The 15,259-nt window shown below is 33.5% G+C and overlaps 1 protein-coding gene across 9 annotated transcripts in view; it reads right to left on the bottom strand.

Moving 5' to 3' along the window:
- Positions 1-15,259, bottom strand: part of ARL15 (ARF like GTPase 15) — a 521,133-nt gene that overhangs the window by 410,738 nt on the left and 95,136 nt on the right. For 3 of the 9 annotated variants that reach the window (XM_074202523.1, XM_074202522.1, XM_074202521.1), the window contains exon 2: positions 14,239-14,297. The exons of the other annotated variants lie outside the window; for them this stretch is intronic. In XM_074202523.1, coding sequence (XP_074058624.1) covers positions 14,239-14,265 — 27 coding nt within the window. In that variant the 5' untranslated portion in view covers positions 14,266-14,297. The remainder of the gene's footprint in view (positions 1-14,238; positions 14,298-15,259) is intronic. 9 annotated transcript variants of the gene reach the window in all.

Genomic DNA, 15,259 nt, shown 5'->3' with positions numbered 1-15,259 from the left:
CCAAAATTTGCTATAATACTCACTAAAGTAGAAAGTTGGTATGTCTCATGCTGATGAGTTTTTAGAAAAGGTATTAAAAAGAATTAGGTAAAAGAGATGTGTGAATTGTATTGTATTTGGAATATTAAGTGTTATAGCAGCTATTGCAGCTGTTATGTCCACAACTATGTCTATACAAGTGATGAATAAGGGAAAGATAGAAGCAAAATATATTCAAGAACTGTCAGAAAATGTTACTAGAGCATTAAAGGCTCAGGAGAGAATTAATGAAGATCTTTATCATTTGATTAATGCATTATAAATCTCTATAGTGAACATAGGGAACCATGTGGATGCAATAGAGATGAGATTACAATTGCAATGTGATTATAGATTTTCTCATTTTTGTGTAACACCTGTATTGTATAATGATACTCATTATGTTTAGAAAAGAATTAGAGATCATCTTAATGGTTTATGGGAAAACTCCTCTGTTGCCATTGATATGGAGGATTTAAGAAAGTTAGCTAAGGACATAGAAGATAACAGTATTAGGGACCTGATACCTGAACATATGGCTGAACAATTGTATAACTGTTTCAAGAATAGTAACCCCTTCACTTCTATTCCTCATTGGCTTATGACAGGTGTTCCCATTTATAGTAACCATATTTCTACTGCTATGTAGTATCTCATTTATTATGAAATTAATTGGTAATTTTCAGAAAGCTGTCTCTGTCCAGGTGCATTACCTGCATTTGCAAAACAAGTAACGGGGAGATATAGGGGACTGGAGCAGAGTGAGAATTCCCCACTCAGGTCATGCCTTAGCTGGCACCTGCTTTCATTGGGAACATGCTCAAGGATTGCTCCATTACAATTCTCAATGAACCCTGAAGATTTATGCAATGCTAGATAAGGACCCTGAGAATATAGGGAGTATCCAACTTGGGAAGAAACTATGCCTGAAAACATTATACAATTATGCAGGTGCAAAGAATAGTGCTGAGTTAGACAAAGCAAATCCTGTACACAGGACATGGGAAAGAGTACACAGAGGTCTGTGACCAGATCAAAGGGTACAATTTGCACAAGCTTGTATTTTTGCTTACATACCATTTGTGATTTTTAATCTTTAACTATTCTGACTCTTTGGACAATAAACGGCTCTGCTAGTTGTCCTGCTAGCCACCCCACCCATGTATATACGTCTCATTTCTCTCCTGAACTGCATTAATACCCCTGCCAGTGGGGTAGCTTTAATAGCTCAGAAATTCAAGTGCCATTTTCAAAACATTTATTATTGAAGAAATAGCATGTATCAATAAACAACATCCTTTCCACCAATTACTTATTTCTCATATCTTCCTCTCTTCAGAAGCCCTTGCCTTCTATGAGTAATATTAAAGAAACTATCACTTCTTCCCTTTAATTTTTCATTTTCTAACTCAAGATTTCACAGTCTTTAACAATTCTTTACATATTCTCTCACATTATCAATCATCCTCACAAGAAACACTAGAATTATGTTAGACCTGACAAATTTTGAGAGGTCCTTTCTCTCATTTTCTGGCTACATGTGTGAGAAAGCTAACAGAATTTCACTAAATAAGCTTAAGTTTTGTGTGGATGTGTTTAATTATGATAATAATTATGACAATTAAAAAGAATATGACAATAAATTTAAGATGCTGTCAAAACATCCAAGTAAAATATCTATCAGTACGTTTAGGGGAAGAGATTAGGCATAGATAAACATAGTTTTACAATCCATATATCCTAATTCAGACCTTCTCCCCGCCACCACCACCCCCAACTCTTACAATGGACTCCTGTATTAGCTTCCTAAAAAACTTTAGCCACTTCAATCTACTTAACACATAGGCAAAAAAATTATCTTTCACAGGCATAAGTATGACCATGCCACCATTAAACAAAAGAAAATGGCTACTGCCCAATGGATAAACTACAAATTCCTTAGACTGGGATTTAAGATGTTCTACAATCTGACTCCAGTTTTCGTTTCCACAGTTATTTCAAACTGTTCCTCTTTCTGTTTCCCCAATCAATTCTCTCTCTATTACGTATACACATTATCCATCCTCTCTGCCTGAAACATATAGAATATATATATATATATATATATATATATATATATATATATATATATATATAGATATATATATGCTCTTCACTCCAATGTGTCTCCTCTGCCTTTGAGGCTCAGTTCCAGTGCCACCTCCATTTCCAAAGGTTTCCCTGATCCCAACTTAAAGTATTCTCTTCTTTCTCAAATATTTTTATTATACTTGGTATGGATCTTTACTTTTCCCCTAATTCACCCCAACTAGAATCATACTTATTTATGTAAATATGATAATCATGTCTGCTCTCTCCTCTCCCACCAATCAGTTATTTAATTCCTTAAGGACAAAGACTATGCTGTTCTAATTTCTGTATCAATGGTCCCTAAAGTGATGCAATACACCAAGCAGGCCCTTAATAAATGTTTAATGAATTGACATCTATCAGAGTGTTGTGTATTAAGTTCAAAGTCACAGGCTAGATCAGAGTATTTAGCAACCTGGAAGGCAAATTCTAATTTCAATTAAGAATTGGAAAGATAGTACAGATTTGTGGTTTTGCATAAATTAGTCTGTCTCTAGAGAATGTGGTTCCTCCATCAAACACAGGTTATGTTTTCAGAATTCTTTTGTTGCATCCAGCTGAAGTTTATAGAGAGTCAAAATTATTTTTCCTCCTCCCAAACAAACTCCTTTGTTTGCACCAATGCTTGGATATCACAGATGGTCTCACTATTTGTTAACATCCTGATGTTTCTCTAGGCTCACTTGTTTATCCTCAAAAATTAGTTAGAAAATCTGTGTCATTTGTGTATCTTGATCTAGAGGAGTACATCTTTACCGGAAAAAGATCAATTTAAATTCCCTTCTTCAAAAATGACTTTCTAAACAAAAGAAATATACTATTTCCAGACATTTGTTAAGCACTCCTAACTTGTTTTAACTGAATAAGCTCATTCAAAGATCCAAGAGAGTTAAAATGGATCTGAGAAATGTTCTAGTGTAATTCCCCCTATAGTTATTAATTTTCCTAATAAGCCTACTGTCTATTATCTGGTGATATCTCAAAAAATGATTCAAAATACTGGAACCTGGGAAAGCTAGGTGGCGCAGTGGATAGAGCACCAGCCCTGGAGTCAGGAGTACCTGAGTTTAAATCTAGCCTCAGACACTTAATAATGTGTGGCCTTGGGCAAGTCACTTAACCCCATTGCCTTACAAAAACAAAATACTGGAACCTATGAAAGGGCAAAAGTCAAATTGTCTAAGAAATACTCATTCAAAAAGCTTGGCAAAAGCTTGACATTGGTTTAAAAGAATGAAGAATTTTAATTCATAAAAATCTCTACAAAATTTAGCTAGCATATATACACACACACACACACACACACACACACACACACACATACATTCACAGCTAGGATACTTCTACAAAAGCTATAGGCCTTTTTGTTTCATTTTGTTTTAGTATATGTTCCTTTTGGCTGGCTTGTGGCTTTCCTCTGGGATTCACATACAATAAAATTAAGCTCCCTCACACAGTTTTATAATTGCATCCTATAAAAATCACCAATTTTCTCCAAAATATTGCTTTTTCAAGTTAATAGCAGAGTCGATTTTTACTACTAAGTACTTAGAGATATCTGACAATTCCAAACCCTGTTATTTATAATATACATCCAGATATGTCTTCATTTTAGCCATATCACATTCCCACAATCATCTAGAGAAGTCTGTTGTAAAAATTATAATATGAAATATGAGTAGCATATATGAACATATACATATATGTATATATATATACATACACACACACACATACACACACATCTTATTATATCAGATGATCTGCATTGATAGAAGGAATTTCTTTATCCAGGAGTCCCTATTTCTTCCCTATTCTTAATTCTCACAAGAATGTTAGGAGACAACTTTGGAATATTTAGGAATATTTTCTTTCTAAGCCTGTGATAATTTTTATAAGGATCTCCAGCTGAATAATTTTCTCTACTAATGCGTATCTTAGAGCTTTTGAATTGCTTTAGGGCCCTGAGAAATGATGTGATTTACACAACTATAAGTCAGAGGCAAGACTTGCCCCTATCAGGGCTCCCTGAACAGAGATAGCTCTCTATTCACTTTTCCACATTATCTCTCATGAGGCATCTACAATAGGTATAATTATCTCCACTTCACATATGAAGAAACTGAGGTTCTGAGAGAGTGAAATGACTTGCCAGTGATAATACAGTAATTAAATGTAGGACAAGGAATTCCAACACAAGACTTTCTTGTCCAACAGTTTTCTTTCTACCATGAAAAACATTCTTTTTAATAAATTTTTGAAACCAAGGAAAAAACTTGATCAGACATCATCCCCATCCTAAGTATTCTAAGAACCCTTCAGTCAAGAGGTCTGTTTTCCTTATTGCAAAAACTCCTTTGATGAACCATTTGATTTAGAAACAGGAAAGTCACAGTATAACTTTAAAACACCAAGCACGCAAACCCTAAAAATAACTTGCCCAAGGTTATGTTTGTTGCTGGGAAAGAAATTCCAAAGAATTTGTGGGTAGCTTGTTCTCTCCTGTGATTCAGGGGTGCATCTGCCGTTCATTAAACTCATTTGGAATGCAAAGATCAGTCTTGCCTGCCTGGTTCCTGGTAAAAGTCACAAATTTTTCCTATTCCCAGTTGTTCTTGAAAGTCCTTTCCTATGTGGATTATACCAGGGTAATGTACACCTTTGGACTAGACTACAATAATTATGAATTTACCTGAAAAATAATTCCTGAGTTATAACAGGTATCAGTTCTGTCACTTTAACATACCCAATTATCAAGGGATCTGGAGAAGTATTTTTTTATTTATTCCAAACAAACTATACTATTCTTTTTGATTGAATGCTGGTCAAGACTTAGATAAGAACAATTAAATATACATCATGCTTTATCTGGAAGATTACTTAAATGACATCCCAGTTAGAGCTAAATAGAACATACCATATTAAAAAAAAATTACATTCCAACTTCCTTTCCCTGATACATGCTGATTTACAAACCTGCTGTAAAGCCCACTCTAAATCTCCAATTTACCTTCAATAATATATTCTGCAGTAGTCCTGACCTAGGAACCGAACCTAGGAACAGGTCATTTTTTAAAATAGGTTTAATACAGTTTTAATACAATATGAAGGATGGTTCATAAGGTACAGGGAAAGTAAAAAAAATGAAAAAGAGAAACTACCATCACCTCCAACTCAACCTATTGAAAACAAAACATTTCTCACACACACACAAAAAAAATAGCTCTTGTTTCTGACTTCCCTGATTTCAGACTCTAAATCATCCAAACTCAGAACCTGGTTTGCTTTGGAAGGTTCTAGGAGGACCACACCAGTACACAACTGTCAATCTAGTCAGTCTTTTCTTAGGTTCTCAATGTAGGGAAGCATGGGAGAAAACCACCAGGTAAGGTTCCAAGAAATTTCTCACAGCTCAGTTGTGGAACTGCTCTAGGATTTCCTTCCTATTTCCCCTGTCAGTTTTGTGTGCATTCCTTGGAAAGCTGAGGAGTTGAACTAGCTGCTACCCTTCTAGGAAGGCCATTCATGTGCTACCCCAACAAGTACCAGATGGATTCTGTGGTGCTTTAGAACCAGGAAAAAAAATAGGCCAAAAAATTCAACTATCCTGCTTCAAAATGGGGCTAAATCCTCTTCTGATGCACGGTAAGCCTCACACAGGTGACACTCAGATGTTTATTGAAGTATGAAACACCTGAACTATTGCAATCATTTTCCTGCATATTTTTCACCACCTCCTGTCCATTCCTTACACCTTCAGAAGATGCATTTTTCTAGGGGCATTTTATCATGTCACTCACTCTTTGTTTAAATCCCTACAATGGGAGCAGCTAGGTGGTACAATGGTTAGAGCACTGGCCTTGGAGTCAGGAGTTCAAATGTGACTTCAGACTCTTAATAATTGCCTAGCTGTGTGACTTTGGGCAAGTCACTTAACCCCATTGTCTTAATAAATAAAATTTTTTTAAAAACCACAATGGATCCCTTTAAAACCCATGTGATGAAGTCTAAACTCACTACCCAGGAATTCAAGACCTCTCCAAGCTTCCTTTCACATAGGTAAAGACTGCACTTGTGTGCTCCACGGGGCAAAAATTAGATCAAATATGAAGTTATAGGGAAGTATATTTTGGCTTGATGTATAAAGCCACATTTTCTCAAATTTAAAGTTTTCCAACTATGAAAAGGGCTTTCTGGTGAAACAAGGAGTTCTCCATCAATAAAATTATTCAGAGGCTGATGACCTATTTAGAGCAGCACTCCCACATGGGGTGTAAAGTAAGATTAGATGAATTCAGGGTTACCCTACATCTCTAAGTTTCCCCATCTTTCCAACCTTATTCTCCCAGTACACTTGAAAGAAAATTCCATTTCGTCAAGCTGTCATCACCACAGTTAACCACTTTTGGGGAAGATCTGCAGTTTTATACATTCCTGGCACAGGATGTACCAGCCCCTTCAGTTAGAATGCTTCCCTCTAGCCTATTAAAAGCCTTGTCATCCTTCAAAGCCCCTCCCCCAGTCCTACTCTAGCCTATCAGAAGCCTTATCATCCTACAAGTCCTTCCCTCCAACCACAAAAGCCTATTAGAAGCCTTGACATCAAAGTCCCTTCCCCATTCTAGCCTATCAAAAACCACATCAGCCTTCAAAGTACCCCCCCACACACACACACACACTTCACTCTAGCCTATCAGAAGCATGACATCCTTCAAAGTTCAGGTTCAGTCCTACCTTCTTTCTGAAAAAACCCTTTGAAATCTTCAGCCTCAAGGATTCCTTCAAGTCCTATAGCATTTCTACAGTTGCCACTAATTCAACATCAATCGTATAAATTACTTTCTAATGTTAATTAACTATTAAGTATCGGACTTTATTACATATTACATATAGATTATTATATAATCTGATATGTACACTCTCCCTAACTAGACTCAACTAGCAAGATAAGCATGAAAAGGGAGAAGAAATCTAGGTTGCAACCATTCTAAGTCTGAATTTTCTTATCTGTGAAATGAAGGGAATAATAGATTTCCAAGGTTCTTCCACCTTTAAATCATCAGTTTCTAAAAGCTTCTTAAGAGAAGGGGTCATACCATACATTTCTGCATACAAATATAGAGTTCTGGACTCGGGAACAGCTAAATATGAACTCAGTCACAAACCAGCTGTGTGACCCTGGACACACCACAATCTGTTAGCCTGAGTTTCCTCAGCTATAAAATGAAGATAATTACACTTAATATTTGTAAAGTGTTTATTATTAGCACATAGTAGACAATATATGAATGCTTATTCCCTTTCCCCTAACACTAAGCACAATACAGGTAATTCATAATATATTTCTTGATGGAGTGACTACTCTGGTTATCTCTGGTTATTTTCCCAGGCATTGCCATGAAATCTAAAGCAATTCTGCCCTGAGGTATTGCAAGCCTCATTTCTTGACAATAGGGCACTAGAGACCTGCAACAAGTTTCTTTTCAGATAATATGAAGTCTTTCCTTAAATATCCTACTAGCTTCCAACAATCTCTAAAATATATTGCTTTTGGAAAGCCTGGAAGGATTTGCATGAACTGATGCTGAGCAAGATGAGCAGAACCAGAAGAACATTGTACACCCTAACAGAAACATGGGGGTGATGGTCAACCTTAATGAACTTGCTCATTCCATCAGGGTAACAATCAGGAACAATTTTGGGTTATCTGCAATGGAGAATACCATCTGTATCCAGAGAAAGAATTATGAAGTTTGAACAAAGACCAAAGACTATTACCTTTAATTTTAAAAAAAAAGTTATCTTATGTAATTTTGCTATCTCTTTATATTTTATGTTTCTTCCTTAAGGATATGATTTCTCTCTCATCACATTCAACTTAGATCAATGTATAGCATGGAAACAATGTAAAGAACTAACAGACTGCCTTCTGTGGCGGGGGGGAGGAAGATTAAGGGAAAAATTGTAAAATTCAAAATAAAATCTTTCTTTAAAAAATACATTGCCTTTTTTTTCTTCTAGTATCCATTATAACACATCTTATGAAGGACTTATAAAATTTCATATTTTTTTTAGATTTTTGCAAGTCAAATGGGGTTAAGTGTCTTGCTCAAGGCCACACAGGTAGGTAATTAGTAAGTGTCTCAGGCTGGATTTGAACTCAGATACTCCTGACTCCAGGGCCGGTGCTCTATCCACTGAGCCACCTAACCACCCCTAAAATTTCATATGTTAAGCTGTATAATATATTATATTGATCATTATTTAACATTACACAATATCCTTCAAACATCTCTTAAGCATATATGTAGAGACACAAAATTTATCAAAGTGTTTACTCTAAGAGAGTCAAAACAATAAGCATTCATGAAACATCTAACAGGCATAGTGCTGCGTACGGGGGATCAAGAAAGGTGAAAAAGATTCCTCACCATTATGTTGATTCCCTAGCCTAAAAAATGGGAGGGGGGAGGGGAAAGTCCTACAGATCAATAAACAAATATTGAATTACACTACTTATTTGATAATTGATATTTTAAAATTATAAATCTGTACTACAAAGGATAAATAATATATATTTTAATGCATCATTTGGCTTTATCAATATGTTACACACAGTTTTTAATACAAAATCAGTATACCAAAATGAATTTTTTCAATGAAAATATTTTAAATGATTCATAAAGTGCATATAGTTTAGTGTCAGACATGGTTTTAAAAAAATCTCAAAATAAAAAGAACAATTCATAAGATTTCTTTCAACCTAAAGAAATCAAGTGGTAATATTATCTTCAATAAAACGTGAATAAATTATTGTAGTCAACCATAGATTATCCAAAGAGAAAAAATAAATTGGAAAAATTTTGAGAGAGTAATTTTAAAGCATTCATATGGCTCTGAAATATGGTATGATCTACATATATACATGCGTGTTTGTGTATTTTATATGGACCCATAGATGTTCAAATGTGACTCATGTGCTGGCAATTCATAATTCTTCAACAAAATAATGATGTCAAACACTCAGAAGACCTAATTCAAAAGAGCTCAAACACTCCCTTATCTTCTCTATTATTCTATTTTTCCATGCTTCTCAAATTAATAGCAGTACCTCTTAGGGAGATATGATACAAACATCCTAAACTAAAGTGTCCATAAACTATTTCTTCCTGAGCTTACAAAACAATCTAGCTAGGTAATTGAAACTTTTGCTAAGAAAGAAAGGATATATATATATAATATATATATTATATATATATAATATATATATATCACTAATAAGATAAGAGCAGGGCTTTGTTTAAATAAGGGAGATTATAATATAAATACCCTATCAAGGACAATCAAGAACTATGAGTGAAAGAATTGTTCAGGTGATTGCTAATTCTGAGAAAAGTGATCCAAGTACCCCTGTGGAACTCAGAGGATCAAGGATGTCAGAACCATTTTCATAAAAATACTTAGATGTTTTAGTTTACAATACTGTAAATATCAAAAGACATAGTTCATGTAACAAAAGCTCTTTGAGAGGTCTACAGTAATTTTTAAGATTTTAAGAGGGTCCTGAGATCAAAAAGTCTAAAAACTGCTGCTCTATGAAATTACACCTTCTTGCCCAAATTGCAAATAGTATATAACTAATTTCTTCACATTACAGATGAGTAGAATGCACCCTCTGGTGGACTAATAAGTAAATAAAATACAAAAGGAATTTGTTATATTACAGAAAATCAAAAGTCATAAAATGTGTCTAAACTATTGATATTGCCATATCAGATGCTAAAAAAGAATTTTAGTGAAACTATATCCATCCAGCCTTAGAAAAAAAATCAAATATGAACTAGATATAGTCTACATTTTTGCCTTCTAAAGTATACCAATTATTCAAAATAATCTTGAATTAAGCACTATTCATTATCTATTCATTTCTTCAAATTACTTCAACACTCCTAGGACTTGAGCTTTCATCTCTCCAATGATAACAATCTAATGCCATAGAAAATGATTTATTTCAATTCAATTTGAATCAACTCAACAAATATTAAGGGCCTTTTGTGGGTGTGGGACTTGGAAATTTTAGAGGGAAAAAAAAGGTCTTTCCTCTAAAGAATATATTCTAATCAAATGGGTAGCTAAGTCTTCTTCCATGCTCCAAAAAATTAAATCTCTGATAATGAGCCTTTCTAAATCCTGAGTCAACCAATACCCCACTCCAGGATGAAGGTTCAGAGCAAAATATTAAATCTGATATATCAAAATCTAGACAACTACCATTCTTTCATTTTCAGATATCAAACCTAATCTTCCTTCACTAAGTCAACTAAAATGGACCAATAATCACAGAAACATCTGAGGCAGGTGAGGTCCAAAAGGCTGACCAATTGCTTAGAAGGTATCTGATAGCAACTGCTGTGGGCCCAGTGTACTGCTGGGATGGTTTCTGTAATCTCCAAAAGAAAGAACTTAAGACTGAAAGCCAGCATCAGGACCACCTGTAGAAAAGGGGTTAAGGAGAAGGAAAATCCTCTAGCACTACTTCCAGAACACCAGGGAGGTAATTCTAGGAAAACACGCTTTGTGGGTGCTATCTAGAAATCCACAAATCTGACATTTAAATGGATAAGAAATAAACAGACACACCAATAGGCTGAAAGTTCAGTTGTGCTACTGGAGAATGAAAAGCTTTAGCTATCAATGTAATTATATTTTTATCTAAAGACAAATTTTTTTCAATAATGTATTGAGTAATGTGCAGAAACTTTTGTGCAGACTAGGGAGTCTAACTTCTTTCCATAGAGAGATCATTCATAGATATAATTATTCTTATCTCTTATTTGATGTTAACTCTTTGGAGTACACTTTTTCTGTGTCCTTTAGCAATTAAACAAGATAAATCTCTGCTTCCTAGGCAGTCTTAGGGCATAAGAAAATTTCTTAAAAGGGGTTAAAATTGTACACAATTCTATGTAAGTTTCTCAAGAACTTCACTAATAGAAACATCAGTGAAGCATTAGAAAGTAATAGGCACTGTAAAAATAGCCCCATCTATACAAATGTTAGCCTAACATGACATTGCTAATAGAACTATTTAGGATCTGAAGCAGGACCAATCAGTATAATTCAGGTATTTATGAAGAATATATTCCATTTAATAATAGTCACATGAAAGTAAAGCCTGTTAAACATTTTTTCAAAAAAAATCTGCAAATAGTTTAACATTCTGAAACTAATGTTTTACAAAATATCTATTACAAATAATATTGCAAGCAAATATTTCAGAATCAAGTAAAATAAAAAAAATATTCACTGCATATACCTCCATGATAAAATATTGATATTTTCAATTTGTGAAAAATGCTAAAAAGTTAATTAAGAGATCCAATAGCTGTTTTTCAGGCAAATTAATTAAAAGTTGAACAGATAAGTAATAAATCAGAAAATCTGGATGATAGGAGTCTTTTGTGGCTACAATTATGAATCTTCTATTTAGATAAGGATGCAAATAAAGTGCTTCTATAGGAAGTATTCTTTTTAGGTTTATCAACAATTTCTGATTCCTAATAATGAAAACATTTTAGCAAATATAGGAAACTATTTTCAGCTTTTTCTAATTGTGCTTTAGTTATGCTCATAATCAATATCTCTTAAAGAGTAACTGTTTACATGCTAAAGTAGCAGGATGTTTAAATGATGCCCCTTTAGGATGATGCCTATTGTTTTATTCTTAAATCCTGTTGCATTAATTGTGTATATACACATGCATGTATAGTTCTTTAAATAAGTATACAATGCTGACAAAGAAATTAATTCTAAAAAGGTTGGACATTTTTCTAAATTCATAATTTTCCTTAATTTTTTTTTGTACTTATTGTAAAGGTTTTAAATTGGAAGACTTTTAGAAGTTATCCAAGAGAAACAAATGAGTCCTGTAACAATAATAAAATACTCACTCAGCATACAATTTGTGGAAAAGTTAAATTGCTATTGTTGTTCATCCTAACTTTCCAAAGAGATCCAGTGACATCAAGGATGATGTCTTGAATTAGATTTAAGTGGAGGAAGAACTGGCACAAAGCAATCAGCCTCACTCTCTCTTCTAGTAACATCTCTAAGACTGCCCACTACATTCTGAGTCATTGCCAGTTGTTCTGATCTTTATCTAGCCATTGGTCTACAAAAGTTACGTCTACATAGATATCTAAATACCAGGTTCTATTTCTGGCCTTTACCACTAGTTACTTTGAGAATGTCTCTTAAACACAAGTCAAAAAAGATAAATAATGAAAAGGCTATGGGGCACACTTATGTCCTGCTACTGGAGTTCTGAACTGATGCAACCATTCTGGAATTTTAGAATTATAGTAAAAAATACAGTTAAATATAGTAGTTTAAAAATTCACCACATCAAAGCAGTTTTATACAACCATAAGAGAACTCAGAATAGTACTGAGGTGCTTAATAAATTCTTGGTGAGTTTGACTTGGCTATACTCTATGTACCCTTTTACCCAGTGATAACATACCACTACTTGTAATATACCCAAGAAGATCATAAACAGAGGAAAAGGTCTTATCTATGCAAAAAAGGTTTATAACAATGGTAATAAAGAGATTGAAAGTTAGGTACATATTACTTGGAAAATTGCTAACAAACTGTATTGTATGCATATACATATATACGTATAATATATATATACATATATAGTTTTTGTTGTCCTACATGTAATTAATATAATATTATTACTACACTAAAAAATTATGTATATGAGGAATTTCAAAATTTTTTGGAATACTTTTATGAACTGTTGATGTAAAATGTACAGAACTAGAACAATTTATATAATGATGACAATAATGAAAAGATGATGATGATGATGATGGATGATGATGATGATGATGATGATAATGTTTGTTCTTTGTTTTTGAAGAAAATAATGGCATCAGGAAGCTGATACCATGACAAGCATATGAGCTGGATTTAAGTGAAGGGTGTTGTGCTAGGTCACCAGTCTCACTTTCTCCTCCAGCATCATCTGGATTAAGTGGCCAGATATGGATCATGACTAGAGATGGCCCTAAAAGTGAGGTGATCAGGATTAAGTGACTTGACAAGGACACACAGGTAGTAAGTATCTAAAGCCAGATTCAAATTCCCATTCTCCTGATTACAAGGTCAGTGCTCTATCGACTGTACCACCTAACTGCAAAAAGGCAAAAAAGGAAAAGGAAAAGGAGGGGGAGAGGGCGGGAGAAAAGAACAATACTAAAATACCCCAAAGATTAATAAAGTGACCAATCAGACTTCAGGACTTCCTATTTCTCATGACATAAGGGTGAGATGCAAAATGAGACATACATTTTCAGACATGGACAATGGCTCGTTTAACCATATTTATTAGTTACAGTGTAAGGTGGTAAATGAGGAAAGGATGAAGAAATCATTAGGAAATAACATTATTTTTTAATAATATTAATGAAATATTTTTAAACTGAAATCATTTAAACTTACTGTAACTTAGATTTCTCATTTGCAAACTTAATAAGTTGAACTGCATTTCATAAATAGTCCCTTCCAACTATAAAATCATGAGACTCTATTAATCCTTTAAAATGGTATAAAATACAATCAAGGTACTGGTCAGAACAATATTTCTTGCTTTTTAGTTTAAATCTAGAAATTCAGAAGCAAAACCCATGGAATGTAACTTTTTTCCAATGTATTATTAAATATCCCTACTTAACATATTTACAATTATCGTGTTTGAAATATCTAAAAGTCAGTGGTAATACCTAACAATAGCCACTAAGTAGCGCACTTTTCCAAATAGAACTTAAGAAAGAAATTGTAACTAAACTAAAATCATGAGCCTTGATTGATTTCACTAACCTAAAGTTCAACTACCTTAAACAGTTTGGATTAGACTAGAAAAACTTTTTTCAAAAGATACAGTGAGATAAAGCAATTTTATTATACATCAATTTACTGAAAATACATACTGTGCTATATATTATATATAATATATATTACAAATTTTGATTATATTATACAAACATATAATTGTAATTTATTTTTTACATTTTACAAACTTACAACGTATGCTGATGTTGTAATGCCCATCTTAAAAATAGTATTTCTGCTCCTTTAGGGATCTAGGAGAAAAGAATCAAAACACTTTAAGCCAAAATTCTTAAGTCTATTTAAAAACCACTGTTTTCATTTATCATTAACTGTGATTTTCAAATGCTTCCTTGTGCTTGAGTCCTCTATCGCTTTCTAGTCAAAGGATTTAATTCCCTATTAGTGCTCTAAAAGTAGTTTTAAAGATATTCACCACTTTTGCAAGGGCTTGTTTCTTCCAAAGCAAACAGGACAGTAAAGCAGGGAATATAAGCCAAAATGAAGACATACATCATGATGCACCAAAACTTCCCTTTTTTGACATTGAGTGAATTAGAATTATTACCTGACAATAATCATACCAGAGAAGTCTAGAGAAGCTAACAAATTCAGCATTCAGAATATGGAAAGGCATCCAATTTACTATGGTTATTAACATAATTCAATTCAGTAAACATTTACTAGCTACCTGTTATGTGCCCAACACTGTGCTATTTATAAATAATTGATATGATATTTAATATATAAAATAAGCAGTTCACTATACAATCATCAATCTATACCATTCAATCATCACTGTTACAGTACATGAAAAAAATCTTAACTGGAATTATTATTTGGAATTTGGGGTATTGGGGGGAATTATTTTAGAATTATTTCTGATTTTAAGAAGAGCTCTTAACCTCAGATGAAAATATAATTTCAATGTTTTTATTCTAATAAGACAGTTTTTAATCAATCAATGATCATTTATTCTTTAATTAATCAATGATCAATTAGCACAACTATGTGCTCATTGCTGTGGATACAAAAAATATCAAAAACATAAAAACAGTCCTTGCCCACAAGGAGCTTATATTCTAATAGAGAAGACAATATATAAACAAATTTTTTGTTAAATTATTTTCAGTTATGTCAAACTCTTTCTGTCCCCATTTGGGATTGGTCTGACAAAGATGCTAGAGTAATTTGCCATTTCCTTCTCCAGCTCAAT

The sequence above is a fragment of the Macrotis lagotis genome, chromosome X, assembly GCF_037893015.1.
Source record: "Macrotis lagotis isolate mMagLag1 chromosome X, bilby.v1.9.chrom.fasta, whole genome shotgun sequence".
In the NCBI taxonomy this organism is placed as follows: Eukaryota; Metazoa; Chordata; class Mammalia; order Peramelemorphia; family Peramelidae; genus Macrotis; species Macrotis lagotis.
The sequence above is the reverse complement of the archived record's forward strand: the minus strand, read 5'-3'. Positions and strand labels throughout refer to the sequence as shown.